Below are 19,219 nucleotides of genomic sequence, written 5' to 3'. Positions count from 1 at the left end.
TAAAATAACGATCAAAATGGAAAGAGCAGCAGGTTTATTAAAGACCTTAATGTAAGAATGAAGCACTAAAGCAGGTATCTAAATCAAACAATTCTTTTAATCTTTATCTATGCTCCCTGTTTCGCTGCATGCGTTTCTTATTCTGAGATTTACGAATAGTGTAACTCTTCACCTTTATTTCATTTGATAAAGTCGAACAAACAGCTTTCTTCCTTACAGCATATTTTCCATTTCTGTGTCATTGATCTGTTCTTATGGTTGTCAAAGGTTTGGTCTATTTTTTCCAGTAGTTTAAGTATTCAATCTCTCAAACTGATTTCTTTAACAGTTTCTCTGGGGTGTTTTTCTCTTCTTTCTTTTGCTTAGCGATGGAACAGTAATTGTCTGTCGTTTAGTCTTCGGCCAGAGTCATATGTGTCTGTTATTAGCTTATCTGTTTTTATATATTCATATGAAGCAGAATTTATAGAAAAAAATAATTCAACGGCAGATGAAGTAAACACTTGCTTCGTCATCAATTCGACGTTTATATATCGACGATGTATAACGATTTTACCAAATTGTTACTTATATTCGTTTGTCTTTTCGACATATTATAGAGAACTTAAAGAAAAAAACACCGCAGGGTTTAAAACTTCTGTTTCAAATTTGGATGTTTTACTATGGACTTGTTGAACAAGATGACTTCAACTCTCCTGATTTATTTTTGTAGTTCACTCATATAGAGACATCACCATATACCGATGAAAGGCTTCAAATTTTCACCTTTCCTAGGCACTTAGGGCCATTGAGCAACGAGGGATCTTTATCGTGTTACGTTTGCTGTGACACGAGGCCATTGAGCAATGAGGGATCTTCATCGTGTAACGTTTGCTGTGACACGGGGCCATGGAGCAGTGAGGAATCTTTATCGTATAACGTTTGCTGTGACACGGGGCCATTGAGCAGTGAGGGATCTTGGTCATCACGAGCCAAAGTATGCTGTGTCATGGAGCCACAGTTTTAAGGTCTGATCTGAAGGACATGCAACTTTCACTTCAAGTAAAATCCACCTGTGACATGGAAAGCCACAGTTTTAAGAAGTTTCATCACATTAAGAAAATTAGACCTGCAACCATAGCAGTTTTCACTTGAGATGCAAAGAGCCTGTATAATATATATATAATACTACTTATTTGTAAAAAGTATATTTACAATGTATCGTATAAATATTCAGTATTAACAAACACCTTTTTTACGCTATACTCGTAGGTCCAGCGGCCCCTTCGAGATTACTTTTAAGAACTCACTACCTTACATAGCCGAGCGCATGACGAAGGAACATTTACTACCTTTTCTCTAGGTCCGACCGACTGAGCTAGCGCCCTATCGACTGAGCTAACGTGAACGGTCTATGAGACTAATTACTGTTTGATGTTTTTATGTTTTTATCTTCATGTGCTTGAATATTTCCATATATGTGGAAAATAAAAATACGTCCATACAGTGTCAAACCTTCTATAGCAAAGAAAAGTCATCACTGATTTTATCAGTCTTTTATTCATTTTTACAAACTACGAAATCAAAAGAAGGATTCAGATTCCTGGCCTTTGTTTACAAAAGCTGCAGAACATAACTTTAATAATTTTCAAAAGCATTTTTTCTAAATATTTATGCTTACAAGACCTAATGATTACATTAATTTTACATAATATACATAATATACACGATACCATTTACTAACAATGGTACTTTTTCTGAAGAACATCTTATACTCTGTATGAAAAATAAATCTATTTATGTACACTGTATCTAGAGCTTCATACATGCATAAAGCTTTCAAAAGTAATGGGGAAAGAAACATTTTTATTTTGTTTTATACAGTAAATGAGAGTTATATTTGGGCTGACTTTTCCAGAAGAAATCTGCCTTTGAGGCGTACATATTGGCTTGTGCAGCAGAAGTGTAAACAAAGAATAAGTTCTTTTTCTTGGATTTCAGGATCTTCTTTAATATCAGGTCCAATGTATTTGTTCTACAAAAGATCCATTCATTTTGAATAATATCTTTCACTATCCATTATGTTAATAAGAATATCGCACTGTCAGAAGGACCTAGCGACTTTCGACACGCAGAGATTTTTATTTTCAATTGTTTACCTAAAACACATAATTCTTCATTTCTTAGAGATGTATATACCTCGGCTACGATTATAAATACATAAATAAATTTCCTATGAAATGTTTCACAATATTTTAATTTTCTCATAAAAATGAACATAAGTATTGTGAGGAGCCCACGGCGGGTGCGACGGGCCAAAAGGGGATGTTCACTCCTCCATGGCATCTGATCCCAAATCTGTTTTGGAGGTCCGTGTTTACACTGCTCCTATTTTGTATTGTTTTATGGATTTTTGAGCTTGAATACTGTTCGCTATCTCCATATATTTCATTGTAAAGAATGATGAAATACGCTTTTCTGTAGATTTAGTTACCTTCTCTCTGCACTTTTAACGATTCCATTCAGACATGTCTGTTTCAAAGGGGAGTAAACTTTATTTCCACAGCACATATGCTTCGATGCATTCGTCAGCACTGTGACTGTACCTAAAATATAATGAGGTTTATGTTTTACGACTTGCCATAAAAAGACCGTGTTTCTGATATAATATAAAGCATTGCGAAATGACTTGACTCACCTTTTGTTAAATCAGAATGACTTCCACAGCTTATAACAATCTCTCCGTGACATATTTGTAATTCCGTTTTGTATGTCCTCTCTGTTGGCAGAAAAGTAAATATAAGAAAAATGTTCAAAAATTATATTTGCATGTCTATTCAAATTACAAACACAAAATATTTTCTCTTCTTTTTAAATCAGACATTTATTTCTCCAGAGTACGAACAAATATCTTTAATTTTTCCATCCCTGATCAAACGCTTTCTACTATCGGTTAATTATTATGATATTCCTATCATAAAAATTAAAAACAATCTCCGGCCTTCATACATTCTTAAGAAGTATAAATTGATAAAAATCTTTTACATTAGAAGTAGAAAATGCTTTCTTCAAGTTCTTTAAATCGAAATTCAAAACTATTGACGAGGTTTTATAAATTAACAACATGCAGTTTCTTCTATTAGTATGTCGTTTCGATGTACCCCACCGGTCACGGTAGCTTAGTGGTAGAGTGTTTGTTTCGTGATCGGAGAAGAGGGTCTGATTCACGTTCGCGGCACTGCGTCAAATCTAAGACGTAAACATACATGTAGGTAGTGACAGTTCCTTCGCCAATTATAGCGCTCGGCACTAGAAACGAAAGTCACGGATCTTTGGGATATTAACCTTAAAAACATACGTCCTGTGTCACGGTAGGCGTTGGCACGATAAAGAACCCTCACTGCTCAATGGCCCTAAGTGCCGAGTATAGGTCTAAATTTGAAACCCTTCACTGACATACGGTGACGTCTCTATAATAGAATGGGATATTAAAGCTGAACACGAATCGTAAATAGGCATACACCATTTTCAATATCATTATCTACAATACATCCTCTTTGCATCCGTTACACCTGACTGATTTATTGAGACAGGTATCGGCGTGGAATGGAAACCAATGTGTGAATGGAAACCCGTGTTAGTGCTGGTTCTCTTGCACTAACTTTGTTTACATTTAATTACAGTTACGCATACATTTGTATTTGTTTGTATACTGCACTGACCTGTGCAACTGTTGTAAATGTCTTTCGTATCTTACTTTCCTGCACTGGAAGAAGTATACAGTTATTATTGTCGAGTATTGTAAATATTGTATAGCATAAGTCCGTGTACACCGGTGAAAATACCTTACACTGAACAGTGACTACGTGATTCCCTCTATATTTACAGGTCTGCAGATATAGCGAGAGCTCGGACAAATATGGCGGACAATTTCTTTTTAGGAATCCTGATCAGCTTTAAATCAATAGATGTATCCAGCGAACTCGACATAAAAGATACAATAGAGTCTGCTATATCATGTTTGGATATTTCACTGACGATAAACTGTATGACAAACAAAGTGACCTAGCTTTGTCAACTTTCCTTATTTATGTAGTGATATTCAATGCACATGTATATTTAAGGAATAACAGTATAATTTTTTGGGTTTCACAATGTGATAAATAGAGTGGATCGCGTGATTATTTACATAAACGCCGAAGGCGCGCTTATGCATAAAATTGTCACTTAAGCCAATTGATTGATCTTCGTCATGAAAGCAAAAAATGTGAGAGTTATTCCTTATATATATTGAGATGCTCTTGATTCCGCAAATCCACGTGCTCTCAACCCCGCTTCTGTCACTATTTGTCCCGCCCCGCACATAATTTTTAAAACCGCGGATATCAATATAATGTATGTAGAAATATGGTACAGTACATTTACTATTTGTAATTTTATCTCGGACAAAGACATTGGAAATGTAATCAATGGGGTTTTAAACGTGCTCCAAGTACGCTGAATTTTTTACATGTAATTTTATTTCAAGTCAGTTTTTTTTTAAATCTGTGATCGTTATTTCGAAACTGTTAACAGCTAAAAATCAAAGGTTTTGTCGCAATTCATCTTTTTTAATAGCAATTGTTAATTATTTGATTTTGTTTTTGTTTGTCTGGTCAATGCAATCGGGGATCATGAGGGGTAATCGCTCTTTCGTCTCTGACATCGACCCCACCTGTTGAATTTCTATATGTCCGTATTTGATGCGCTTTCACAGCTTGATCGATATTGTTTGTAGTTTTTTTTTTTAGATCATCTGGTATTTTATATTTTCACTTTTTCATTTATCTTCAAAACACTCGTGGAGTACATTCTTTTTTGTTTGCATTACATAAAAGAAATGTAGAAAAAAAAAATAGTTTGAAGTTAAACTATGTTTTATAAAAGTTTCAAAAGATATATTTCTAGCTATTTTAGATAAATCTACGTCAATTCATTGAAAAGGAAAAATACATATGTAATCTGTAATGAAAGCAATAATGAAATGAATAATGAAAGCAATAAGTTGCAAAAAAATCAAATATATGGCTACGTGTTTTATAAATTAAATCATATCTTGCCTCCACAGCAGTCCATTCTTTGTCCTAGATGATATTTTTCGTGCACTCCTGACTTTCCACAACAGATCTGAGTAGATGCATTGAATGATTGTTCCAGAATTGTATCATTTTTTGTGTACACGCATCGTAGTGATTTTATCACTGAAAGAAAGAAAGACCCCATTTCCCTAGAATATTGCAAATTGGAAGTATATTTCTCTAAAGTGTTATTACATATTTAATATAACTCACCGTAGCCAAAAGTGGAAGAAAAAACGGTTATAAGTAAAAGCCAGAATAAAGCTGATTTATATCCCATCTTCTTCCGATTTATACAGCTTGAATAATTAATGTCAAGTAAGCTGTATCTACACTCAGGTTTTTTTATACTCCATGGAAGCAATGTGGGTAGGTGGCTTTGGAAAAATCTTGATATTTTGTAGGAAAATCCATTTTATGAGCTACTGTATTCTTGAACGTATCTATATTTACTACCTACGTGTAGAGGCGGTGGTACTTACCAGGGGACTTTTTCTGTTTTTGCAAATTTAAAATTATTTGTTGCTGATGAAAATTTTGTCAGCTGTTATAAAACGCAGTCCTACATATAAGTCATTGAAACGTTGACACAATGCCCTTTCCAAAAGAAAATTTGCAGACAGGTAACTATGTAAAGTGCACACTGTATGAGTCACTTAAATCTGGGTCTCCTGTAGTAAAAATAGGATGTTTAAATTTTCTGTCTATCCATTTAATCCATCGATATATTTGATACAAATTATTTTGTCTCTGCAAAATATAAAAACAAAAAAAAACAAACAAACAAACAAAAAACAACAAACATTTTTCAACAAATGAATGTAAATAACTGTTTTTGATAGATACCGCACAAATGTGGAAAAAATTAAATAATATATTATATAATAAGTGCAAATATTCCTCGTAATACCTAAACTGCAGCTTATGTGTGCATTGTTTTAAGACAAGGGAAAGGTGTCTAATGTGTGAAAATCACACATTTGCGTTCAAAATATTCTTTAAACATTTTTAAAATTTTATCTGCGATATCTTTGATTTTTTCAACCGTTAAAAAAGAAAACAATTATCATGTTCACTTGTGTAACTGAACTATTTTTACTTCTGGCACAGAATGTACATGAATACAGTGAGAATGAATTATTTAAATCCCAGATGTAAACTTTATCCTAATAATAAAATATTAGAGACTTAAATAAAAAATATGGATTTTTTGTATGGAATCTGTCAATTGAAATTTAAATAACAGACAAAGTATTTGGTCAAATTCACTTTCATTGATAATTTAGGCATTAATTGAATTAAGATAGAATTAGTGTTGAATCAAGTGAACTAAACGATACGAAGATACACACATCATCTTTTCATAATAAACAATGACCTGTAAGAGAAATTTAATCATAGAGTCGTAGCCACTTAGAGTTTCCACCTGCACCGATCTAATATATTAAAATTTCTTGATGTCACAGTTTTTTTTTTTGTTTTTTGGGGTTTTTTTTTTTTGAACAAACTTGCAATAGCAGCGTGGTGTCAATTAAACGTACCGTTCAGCCTTAAAGCTTTAAAGATGGTTTAAAATTTAAATAATTATATCATATTATAGTTTTGTTTGTTTGTTTATTGTTTTAAGTTAACATCCCTCTTGAGAATCTTTTATTTCTATAGAGACGTCATCATTTGTCAGTGGAAAACTGCAAATGTTGTAATTTACTCGGCTCTCAGAGCCATTGAGCAATGGGGGATCAACACCTTCTGTGACACGGGACCGCAATTTATGCAGTCTCCCTGTGTACAGGAAATCTACTTTTTTAACCAACAGGAGCACCTAATTTTGATTTGTTCTTTTTTTGTTTTTAACCTTGAAGACAGCACACATTAATTAAACTGACACGCTCTTCTATGGCCTGGTTATATATCCATTCATTTTGATCTGAGTAGTTTGTAGATAAACGTAATTTCAAAGAGACAATTCAGCAACACTGTTATGATTTTATTGCAATTAGCACGCGTTGATTGTATCAATGATGTATGAACTCATTCAAAATTTTACCATCTGATAGCAATACTGCCTAGTAAAACGAAAAACAAAGCTTTTATCACGGATGACTCTACCAAAGACAATAAATTTACACTGTAGATCTATCAGTTTAAAATTTTATTGAATTTATTTATTAACTCAGATTTGCTTCGTAAATGCAGAAAGTAACAATAGAGAATTTTAGTTGACTCTTAAGAACATCTTTTATATTTTCATCAGGTTTTTGTAGATGAAAAACGTTTTTGAAATGAACTTAATTTTTTTTTTAAATATCAAAAATTTACGCAAATATTGGAATATTTGGAATATTTAAGGCTATTTGGAATGTTAAAATATCTAAATTTTCTATCTTTAAGAGAAAAGCAAAAAGATGAAAATTCCCAAGAAAATTAAAAGTATTAAAACAATTCTTTAAGAGTATTTATGTTGTTGCTGATATGGACCTAGTTTAAGTTTACAGTGTTTTACATGACAAAGTACTGGAAAATATTTATTAATAAACACTAGATCAGGTATTTTGTATTTGACAGTAATTTGCTAACTGTTGACATGACTTTGATGTTGGGTTTTATTATGTTATTAGAACTATATTTACAATGGTTTAGGTTGATATAACATATGGCAAAATGATTAGTTATCTATTGAAATACACTGTCTCAATTTAATACACAATGTAACGCTAGTTTAATCTTGTAAGAATGTGATAATTGAAGACGATTGATATCGTTTACATATCAATACAAAATATAAATATTTCAACAATAGCAATCAAAATACCGCGGATTTCTTTCTTTGATAAAAATGATAATTTACTCCAGTTCTTGTGGAGATATTTAAATCCCTGATGTATGGCTTAAGGTTACCTGGTCTTACAAATCATTTAAAGTATTCAGTCGGCGGTAGCTATTATAATTTATAGGAAATTTCTACCGTAGGAAGCGTATCCGAGCAAAATATTTTCTGACTTAAAGTCCCTTGTAATTTATTATACCACCGTCTTCAATATTTACCCATCTTCAATGCTGCAGAAATGATCCGTCGATTTCTTGAATATCCATGTATGTCAGCTAGTACATGTACATAATATTTTTAAACTCAATTCCTAAATTTATTTTGGTATCTTACTTTGATTTAGAAGACAAAGTTTTAAAAACAGGTATTGCAAAAAGTAAACATGCATGCAATCAACTATTTCAGAGAACATTCAGATTTTAGTGAAACCACTTTCAAAATTATCGAGAACAGAAGGGGCAATTCTGTGTGTTTTTTTTGTTAGAAAATGCAGTTGGAGAAATAAGACATAAATTTTATTGATCTAGTTGAATATATCTAAATTGTCAACATTTACAAATATTTTAGTCAGATATTTTTGAAAAAAAAATTAAAATAAATTCATGCTGTTTCAAAATAAAATTTTGTGTTCTTACCAGACATTCACAACATAGTAAATATTTTAAGACATGGGAATATATACTCAACAAAAAAAAAGAACCGCATATTGTTTTACTCATAAAAGAAATTTTGAAAAAGTATATATAATAACTACCTTTTTTTATCATTGGGTACCTGTGATTTGTTTAAAGGACAACATGAGATTTTAAAAAAACACGTGTTGAATTATTTCCTTTGAATAATCATGTTTATGATACATGAAATAGTGATTTCTTGTAAATCGAGGATCTATTTTTATTGATATTTTGGATTTAGAGAAACAATAAACACTCCTATTAAACCTATATTTAAGATTTGATAACAATGTCGATGTTGCAATTTCACGCCTTATTAAAGATGAACGCAACACAGGCTAACTATGATGATAACCGGAGCTACGCAACTGGAGGTAGCAATTGCATTTAGTGTACATCTATCGGCTTTGCAGACGTTTAACATACGTCTCCAACGGCTAAGAACACAAATAAGAGACCAAAACTGGCCGTCAGCGGGTTACCACACCCAGAAAGGACCGTCAGACCCCCCTTTCAGCAATCGATTCAGAACTGCTGTACAAACTGCTGCTACTATTGCTGGTTGAAGAAATCAGCAAAAAAGTGCACAAATTGTTCGCAAGAGCTAGACTGATTAAAGTGGCTAAAAAATAAAACTATCGGGTAAGTAAAACGCAAATATACACATTACTATATATATTTACTCACTGAGTTGTCCACAGACTTTTTCAGTTATTTCTCAAACATGAGCACATGGCGGGTGTGATCAGTCGGTAGGGGATCTCCACTCTTCAATAGCACCTGATCCCATCTCTGATGATTTGGAGGTCTGTGTTTGATCCGCCTCTAAATTGTAGTGTTTTATGAGCCTTTGATCTAGAATACTGTCTGTTATCTTCACATATTTCATACCAAATGATAAATCATTTTTAAAAACAATGAAATTTGAGTTTGCAGCACTGTTAAGGCCTACTATGAGAAATCAACGGAAAATAGATATGCAAAAAGGAGGAGTTTTTTAAAACTGAATTTATTTTAATTAAGCTGTTTTATTATGACAGAACTTTAATACTAATGGAAATAGCATAGTATGTCTGTACTGTATGAAGTTTGGTCCCATCGATGGACAGTCACGTGATGAATGCATAGTTCGTGTACTGAATGTAGGTCATTAACAAATTTCAATTTCGCAAGGGCATACCCTAATTGAAAATAAAAATTCAAGCTTTTTATTATTTCTGCATAATTTGTTGTTTCTGAAAAGTGCTGCTGCTTTGAATAGAATTCGCTTTTTAATAGTTAAATTTTCAAGTAAATAGGCCAATGTCGAAATATGTTTGACTTTTAACAAATATTTTGTATACTTATAAAATCACGCCTTCTATTTAAAGAAAGCAGCAGCACTTTTCAAGTTAAGGAAAATATCCTTTATCTATTTTCAAAAAATGGTTCAGATCTATGCAATGTATGTTTATTTTATGAGACTTCAATGTAAAATATACGTAGCCTGTAAATAAAAAACACGACATTATTAATAAAATACATTCTCTTGATAGTTAATTAATAATCGCACTATACAAGGGATATATATTGGTATTAATCGACTATTTAAAACCTGTTAATAATATTCCGTTTAATTATAAAACGCATTTTTCATTGTTAAAAAATTCTTCAATCTGCCTCTCACAGTGCATGAAATACGTCATTTTTACCAACACGACGTCATGTTAACAAGTTCATCGCGACCAGTGCTTTGTTTATAACCAGCTACATGGGCTTTAACTAGGAACTTTTTTTAATACATTGATAAGTTATATCGTTGTTTATTATGCTAATGCAGTTAAAAGTTGTAAATTATTTCATTTTCAGGTAGATTATGAGAAATACATAACAGTCATTTTTTTTGTGTGACGTCACAGTAAACTTTTCCCGTATAAATTAGGCCCCGCCCCCCTTTTCAAGTCTTAACAATGCTGCGTAGTAACAAACCTTTATCCTGCAATGTTGTTAATATTTTATACAAGATTGTTATATAAATTTCAAATGCAAATACTATTTTGTCTGTTTTAAAATAAAATTATTTCATGGCAGGTGTGACCGGTCAGCAGGGTATGCTCACTCGTCCATGGCACCTAATCCCACCTCTGATGTTTCGGAGGTCCGTGTTCAAAGTTTTTGCTGCCAACTTGATGCAACTTCTTGCTTTGCATCAATGTAATATGTTTCACTAATTGTAGTAGTATTGTTTATTTTGACTTGTTTTCATATTCGCCATCTCAATAGAGGAAATCGGAAATTAAACATAAACAAAGGTGCATCAAATTAAATCAAAAATATTATTAAATGTGATCAGTTGTAACATGATTGTATTATTTTGGAACAATATCTATCAGATATTATTTTTTGCTGTCTGTGTCCTGTTATACAATTAGAATAACTACTATTCTATTAACTACAACGGAACTTTGTACATTTCCAAGGTATTTATCAAGATGTAGAAAATAAGTGGGTAAATTTTGCAGGTTATTCTTTTGGAAAATCCTCAGAAGAACAGTCTCAAAATTATGCAAAATAAAAATTGTACTGAGATAATTCATGTCTCCGTCTAATAAACAACGTTTAAAAGAGATTGCGTAGGAAAGAATGTAGGTTTGTGTTTACCATAATTTCCAACAGGTATGCGAAAAATATGTTGACACAGCTTCAATTTTCTATTTTCCGAATTCTATTTTATTTGAGGAAAATGTTATTTAGTTGCCTGTTTTGTTGCTATCATTTTACAGGCATTAACATATTTTTGGCCACTCTCTTATAAAATTGCCATTTAAATGACACATGTTTTGTTGTTCAGACGATAACTCCAATCAAATATAACTCTCTGTGCATCCTGAACCCTTTTGCAACAAGATGTATATTTGCATTTCTCTATTTACCTGAATATTTTTTTTATTTGGCATTACCTGTACTTTGTTATAATATGTGCATAAACATGTAAATGTACATCATACACCAGTGATCAATTTCTGAGTGAATCGAGAATTAATATAAAATGTTGAAATATTGTGGAAATATATATATATATATATATATATCCTTTTTATTAATCAGGTAAGAAATGATCCAGTGTCGCCAAATTGTAAAAACCACCTCTTAAAACGTAGACGCTTGACATTTTTAACATTGACAAAGGTACCAAATCACGCCTACCATTTTTCCATAAATTCCTACAGATGTGTGACAAAAATATGTTGACACAGCTTCTATTTTCCGATGACTACTTAATTTGCGAATATAGATATTTATTCGACTGTTTTGTTGATATCACTTTACATTCATTATCATATTTTAGGTTACTCTCATATATCAAATTGTCAATTAAATGACAAATGTTTAGATGTTCAAACGATAAACCCAAACAAATATTAATTTGGGGTAAAAATAACTCTCTCTCAATCCTGAACCCCTTTGCAACAAGATGTATATTAATTTTGCATTTCTCTATTTACTTGAAAGTCTTATTTTATTTAGCATTACCTGTCCTTTGTTATGATATGTGCATAAATATGTTAATGTAGCTCATGCATCAGTGATCAATTTCTGCCTGAATAGAAAATTGAAATAATGTAAAACGATTGTGGAAATTTAGATGTTTATCCTTTTTTTACTAATAAGGCATGAAATGATCCAGTGTCGCCACATTGTGAAAACCACCTCGATCGTAAAATGTAGATGCTTAACATTTTTTACATGGACAAAGGTACCAAATCACGCCTACCATTTTTTCTCTTCATGTAATCTACTTTAATACAAAGTTGAGCAGTGTTAGATTATTTTAGAATGACATCTCTTAAGAAATTACAAATCATTTTTCTGGGGAGATAAAAATTGTCCATTTCATATGTTTTATAGCGTGGTTTTTGATTGCAGTTTCATGATTTTCCATAATCTTTTCCCACACATACTGAAATATGTGAGATTCACTACATATCTGCATGGAAAGGTTCGCTATTTTATTATACATATTGTCTGCCATTTTTAATATTCATTATTTTGGTTTTGTAAATTCGGTTTGCCTTTGGTGTATTTGCATTTTGAGCTGTGCTTTTATCGTATTTATCTAAACCGGAAAATCAGGACCGAATCCATCATGGCTGAAAATAATAATGCAGGGAGGAAAAGCACCGTTAATAAATTAAACAAATTTTTTAAAGGAGATCAAATGTTTAAAGTTACAGACTAGATCATCATTACAGGGTACCTATGATTAACCAGGACATGCGTCATAGCATTTTAAACAAGACACTTCCAGGCTTTAAGGTCATTTGAATATCATGTTATAACTTTCAAACAGTTGAATTTGTTTCGTATTCTAAACCAGGGGCCATGAAATTTATAATTTTGAAAGAGGAACCATTGCTCATTAACTATACACAATACATGCTTAGTTTGATAGCTAGAGGCAGAGCAGAGGAACAAAGAAAAATGCATTTCTACTATATAATCAGTAGAACCCCACCCTACAGGGACCACTAACCCTTGGTCACACATTTAACAATTTTGGAAAAGATATGCTCGGTCATCATTAATCTTTGATTAATACCAAAGAGCATATGTCAAAGCATTAGTTCAGTTTTAGAATATGATCATTAGACCCGTACATGTGTATGCAACTTGTCATAATCGGGAATTATTTTTCACTAATAAATTAGTAAAGCCCAACTCTTACACCAGACCAGGGGTCATGAAAGTCACAACTTTGGAAGAGGTACTCTCTATATACTAAACAGTTAGTTTATTTAATACAAAGGATAAAAGGAGACGATTTTCAAAATTAATGCTTTTCTCTATGTAATCAATAGAACCCCATCACAACACAAGAACCCCTTTCCCAGGAGGAGCCATTATACTCACAATTTCCGAAGAAGCACCCTTCCTCATCATAACTTTTTAAATAGTTTAACGGGAATTGTATCTAGATGTAGCGGAAGATTTTTAAAAAACACACAAAATAATGCATTTTCACTTTATATAATTATCAGAGACCCGTCCTAGCACCAGAACTCCTGACCATGGGGCCTTTAATTTTAAAATATATTTAAAGGATTCGATGCTTATTACAATTTATGTCAACATATTGACTGTTAGGAAAAAGATTGTGATAACGAACACTATTCCCGATCAAAAGTCCATAAAACAATACAAAAAATAGGATCAGAGCAAACACAGACTTGCAAAAACATCAGAGGTGGGATCACTATGGAGGACTGAGTATCCACTGTTGATCGGTCACACACACCGTATGCAACTTGTTAAAATCGGGAAATACTTTCGTCAATTCAGGTGTTTAAATAATGGACTAACAATTAGAAGGAAAATATCAGTCTTTATTTAACTTAATGATAAATTGTATTTGCTGACAAGGTCAGTATATCGACCATAGACTAACGAAATGATAACTTTAAATGAGACTGCTAATATTCTTGTTTCATCAACTTGTTTGTCATTAATTTACCTCGTTTCAGAAATTGTTCGCACGTATGTTCTTGCACATCTAATCAACTAAATAATATAAACTCTGTACGCAGGTGATGAAGGTATTATGTTGCATAAGTACGAGACCTTGACGATTGTAAAGTTAAATTCATCACATCTATCATAGAGCTTGGTAGTTCGATTACCATTAACGTCTTTTCCAAGTAAAAGATGCAAATATGAAACAGATCTGTCAGACTCTGTGGTATCTTTTATTTCAAGCTCACCGGAATATATGGTATTGACCTAAGATTGGAAGTTACCATTGTTAATTGACAATGCATGCGTCGTCGATTTATCTAAATGTCGAGTTGAAGGTCACAGCAAGTGTTTTCTATTCATGTATAAGATTTCGGATAAATTCTGCTTCATATGAATACAAAAATAGGTATGCTCATAACTGGGCGCAATTGGAACCAATGGGAATTCCAGTAGATTTTCGGAAGACCTGGTTTTCAAAACCACACAGATATTGTCAATCAGAAACTCAAGCATCTATCCTAAATGAAGCTGAACTAAGTAGAACTCTTTTTTAAGCCATCTGTATGAAATTTAGTCTAAATTGGGCTCTTCCATCGATGACACATCCAATTACACACAGCTCACTCATACAATTCCAAGTTCAAATAAATCTAACTTATACGATCACATTCAAATATAACTTGAGAAATGAAAAAAATGTCCTGCCAAATTATACGCTTATCGGTTGCAGAGATCTAATTCAAATATTTTACTTTTGCTGGTTACACGTATAATGGTTTTTTTTTCTGCAATGGTTGCCGCCGTCAATTTGCAAGTCAACAATAAAACATTTTATCGTTTAAATCAAGATATTCATTTCTCCATCATTCATCATTTGCTCTTTAAATAACATGTATTTCATTCAAGCTGTTTTCCAAGGTACATGCAAATGTTGAACTGAGCAACATTGATATACGACGGCGATGACATATTTCTTCGCTTAAATTTCATCATATTCCTGAAGAGGAAATCAAAGAAAATGCTGGCCACTCTACAATATATTAATTCGTGTAAGTAATATGTCCTGTTTTCAATTTCATAATATATATGACTACATTTATTGAAAAAAATATTTGACATTCGGTGACATTTGCATTTTTCTTTTAAAGTTCAATATCCAAAAAGAAATACAGTAATCAACATTTCAGGTGTATGACAAAATCAAATTTTATATAGAAAAGAAACAGAATAAAATGACTGCATTATGCATCGAAATTAAGCATATTACAACTGTTACAATTCTTATTTTATTTTGTGCTACGCTCTCGGGGAATATTGTTTTTTATGGACGAAGAAATCTTTATGTCTCACTCACTATCATACAATAAATGTATATTGTTTCAAAATGATTTTCTCTATCTAATATAACTCACTTGTGCTTGTTCTTATCATTTTAAAATTATTCACCTTCCAGTTGCCCTTTTAACAACGCCTTCACAGCAAATTTCTGTCCGAGGTGTGTAGGTGTCATTTCCACAGCACATTAGGTTTGGCACGTTCAGTAAAGAATTAATTCCACCTTTAAATTTAAATGTATGTCAGATAAAGTTTAAAATTAACCTAGTTTGTAAAAAAAAACTTTGGACTGAAATGCAACTAATTAATATTTTACTTATAAATGATCAGATAGAAAAAAAAACCCAGTTCAATCCAGTTTATATACTTGGGCTTGTATGTATGGAGCTTACATTTAATAAATACCACAACTTCTCAGTATTAAAGTGCGCTTTAAAAAGTCTCCCATGGTTACCGACAATGATGTACTTCGTTTAAATAAACAAAATTCTATTCTTCTAGTAGAAATTTATATTCTTTTCTTTCTTACATGCATGTACGCACTTTTTTGCATTATAGTTACATTAATTAAGCGCTATACTATAAATACTGGTATGAAAACCCGTTGATATGCATAAAAAAGAAAATATATAGGTTTTGATGAATAAAAACATTTTGACGATCACATTATGCGTAATCAAATATGTAGAAGCTTACCATTTTCGTCTTTTGACCTTTTTTCATGAGCTGGGCTTTGGCTAATTGTCCCTTCGTACACCTTTTCTCCACAGCAGATGTCTACATATGGTCGGTATGTTCTTCCTATGATTATATATGTATAATTTTCTTACACTCTCCTTTAAATGATTATTCAAAACCTATTTTGCTATTTATTATATAAATGTGTGTTATTTTTACCTAAGTAAAAGAATACCGGTAATTTCATTCTTAATTTTGACGTCTATTCAGAGGCCAAAAAAGCATCCAATGAAAGGAAAGCAAAGTTATTTATTGTACAATTATAGTATTGTACAGTTACAGTATTAGATATAAAATATATTTTTTTAAATATTTCTCTTCATTTTTAAGTCATTGTCTTGGTGACTTTCTTTTTAATTAATGAAATATCATAAAATTTCTTCGCTAAATTAAAAAAAAAGAATTACACCATCAATAATAAAATTATTAAAAAAATTAAGTCCGATGATCCTCTGCAATGTTTATTTAAAGGACAAGGTAGGGTAACGGCATAACATGACCACTTATTTGATGTAAAAACCAGACCACTGGTAAAATAGTTATAGTTTGTAGGTAAGAACTTAAAATGATGCTTGCTTTAAAATCAGCACTAATTTGGATTCAAAGCTTTCAAGGAGGCACACGAGGGTGCAGAAGTAGGACCTTTTTCCCGAATTTCCTCATCTCAGGTGGAATTTCATCATATTTGAGTTAATTTTCTCTCTGGAAACCATAGAGCACAAGCTTGCCTATCTGAGAATTTTTTATACGTAATCTGCTTCATATACCAGTGTATTAAATATATGAATTTGGTAGATAGGCAAGCTTGTGCTCTTTATTTTCCAGACGAAATTTGCTGAAAAATAGATGAAAATTCGCATAAAAATGACAAAATTCGACAATTGACATATTATCAGACCTCTCCCTGACCTTTGTGTATTCCAAAACTTAGAACTAATACTCATTTTGAGGTAGGGATGACAACAGTTTTTTTTTATTAACAGACTTTTGCATAATTCTAAAAGGCACTAAAAATTTGGGCCAAAAACAGGTCATAACCTATCTTGTCCTTTTACTTTTTTTAAAAAATATCACTAATATCAAGACTGATCGATTGAAACAAGATTCTTATTTTATTTAGACTTAATAAACTTTGCATTGTCCATATGCTGTTGCGAATTCTCTCGTCATCGAACTAAATTCATGGGTGGGTTTTTTTTTTTTGCATACTTTCTTTCCATTTTCTTTCTTTCTTTTAATTGAAAACAATACATTATATTTTCAAATTGAAATTATAAATTTGTTATTTTGTACATTTGAAACAAACTTCTACATAAGATATCCTTCTAATGGTCATTTTAAAAGTAATTCGTCCCTGTTTTTTCTCAACCAAAACTCTAAGTAAACACCCGCCAGTACAGAGATTTGCATTTATCAGAGAATTTTTCTGCTATTCTTTTTATTTTTGGCATAATGTATAAAATGTTCCATTGATTCTTTGAAAAGTGAATAAAAAAGAACGTTAAAAAGGTTGATACTGCAGGTAGAATTAAAATTAGATGCGTATTTAATAAAACTATTAAATTTATCGGCTCAAGAAGAGAATAAGATAAAAATAGTTCCCTTTTTTCTCGTACGAATATCTATTTTTTCATATTCATTTAATTTAAACATTATGTATGAGAAATGGGTCATCAATGTACAAAACAAGATATATATTTTGCATATGAATTAATGAATATCAATAGAATAAAATTTTTACCTCCGCAACATTCAATCCTTTCTCCTACATTATATTTGTCATGGACCCCATGTTTACAGCAAATCTCAGAATCGTTAAAATTCTTCTTCTCGACGACCAAATCGTTTACCGTAAAAACACATGTTTTGATAACTGTTTAATGAAGAGATTGTTCGATGCAAAACTGGGTGGGTATTTTTTGGTCAAATTTCATTTTAAGTATTATTAATAAATGCTTATAAACTCACCATAGCAGTAACAATATTGTGTAGCAAAAATAACAAACAGTAACAGCAAATGTTCTTTCCTCTCCATGTCTTTCTAAAACAGGAAATTGCAAAGTAACTGTGAATGAATTAACACTTAAATCTTTTGTAAAGGCATGGCTAATTACGGATTTGATTTTAAGGAAAATTTTGCACTTTTTTCTGGAAATCCGAAAGAGTGATCGTAACAATAAGCTTAATTGTTTGTTTGTAGACTGCGTTATTGACAAAACTTTTCCATTACAAATAATCAACTTTTTACTAGGATGAAATGTCAGATCTGCAGATGAATCTTATATTGATTACACGCAGTGATCATGCACAAAACCCTCTAAAATAGCATTTAATTTCTCTTTAAACTTTATTATTTGAATGTTTTTTAATTGCCATTACCTGCCATAATTACGTAATTGTACCCTATATTTCGTAACTATATTCGAGTTTCTGAGTGAAAAATAAATAAAATTGCATTTGAAGGTTAAAACAATATTTGATGAATACTCTCTTTGATAAATATGGTTCAACAAAAATGTTTAAGTGGTATATACCACTTTGTAGAATATCTTTGAAGAAGGGAATTGTTTAACTTTTTTTTTTTACTTTTATCTAATCAAAAAGAGTCATATAGGTTGTTAATTAATTTCTTTTGTCTATATACCCGTAACAAATTTTTGTCGCAATTTTCTCAATAACTACTCTTTGTATCTGCATTTTAGGCATGAAATATGTTGTCTTGTTTATCAGTTCGTTTGTCCGTGCAAATTTTTCCTAACAGTTTTCTCAGCTACTATTTTTTGCAGACGCTTGACATTTTTGCATACTCTTTGTTGAAGCATGTCATCAGGTGAAATTCATTTTGTACCTATATATTTCACGTTTTACCAGCTGTAAGGAAATTCTTAAATGAAAATTAGAAAGAGGAAGTATCTGTTAGCATTGTTTTGTAACGTGAATCGTGTCTAATGCTCATAATCTCCCATGATATAACGTGGTTTTTTTTCCACATGCACTGGGAAAAAAAATCAGATTTCCATTGTTCGCTTTTTAATAATGCATTTACAATCTATTTC

General features: G+C 31.7%; 1 protein-coding gene across 1 annotated transcript; it reads right to left on the bottom strand.

Annotated features, from left to right (window-relative positions):
* Positions 1 to 1,520: 1,520 nt before the first annotated feature.
* LOC134248193 (galaxin-like) lies at positions 1,521 to 18,198 on the bottom strand. Its single transcript, XM_062730617.1, has 8 exons — positions 18,132 to 18,198; positions 17,905 to 18,036; positions 16,122 to 16,226; positions 15,537 to 15,648; positions 5,079 to 5,245; positions 2,678 to 2,758; positions 2,474 to 2,585; positions 1,521 to 2,014 (listed from the first exon to the last, which is right to left on the bottom strand). Exons 1-8 carry the CDS (start codon positions 18,196 to 18,198, stop codon positions 1,846 to 1,848), a joined length of 945 nt encoding a protein of 314 aa, XP_062586601.1. The 3' UTR covers positions 1,521 to 1,845.
* Positions 18,199 to 19,219: the final 1,021 nt, after the last annotated feature.

This window comes from Saccostrea cucullata, unplaced genomic scaffold, assembly GCF_032062105.1.
Source record: "Saccostrea cucullata isolate Sc308-1 unplaced genomic scaffold, CSIRO_AGI_Scuc_v1 ctg8747, whole genome shotgun sequence".
Taxonomy (NCBI): domain Eukaryota; kingdom Metazoa; phylum Mollusca; class Bivalvia; order Ostreida; family Ostreidae; genus Saccostrea; species Saccostrea cuccullata.
This window is presented reverse-complemented; position numbering and strand designations above follow the sequence as displayed.

Coding starts and splice junctions, on each gene's coding strand:
- LOC134248193 (XM_062730617.1), bottom strand. CDS start 18,198: ATGGAGAGGAAAGAACATTTGCTGTTACTGTTTGTTATTTTTGCTACA. Junction 2,759..5,078: donor AAGAATGGACTGCTGTGGAG/GCAAGATATGAT, acceptor TTCTGCCAACAG/AGAGGACATACAAAACGGAA. Junction 2,015..2,473: donor GTTAAAAGTGCAGAGAGAAG/GTAACTAAATCT, acceptor GATCTTTTGTAG/AACAAATACATTGGACCTGA.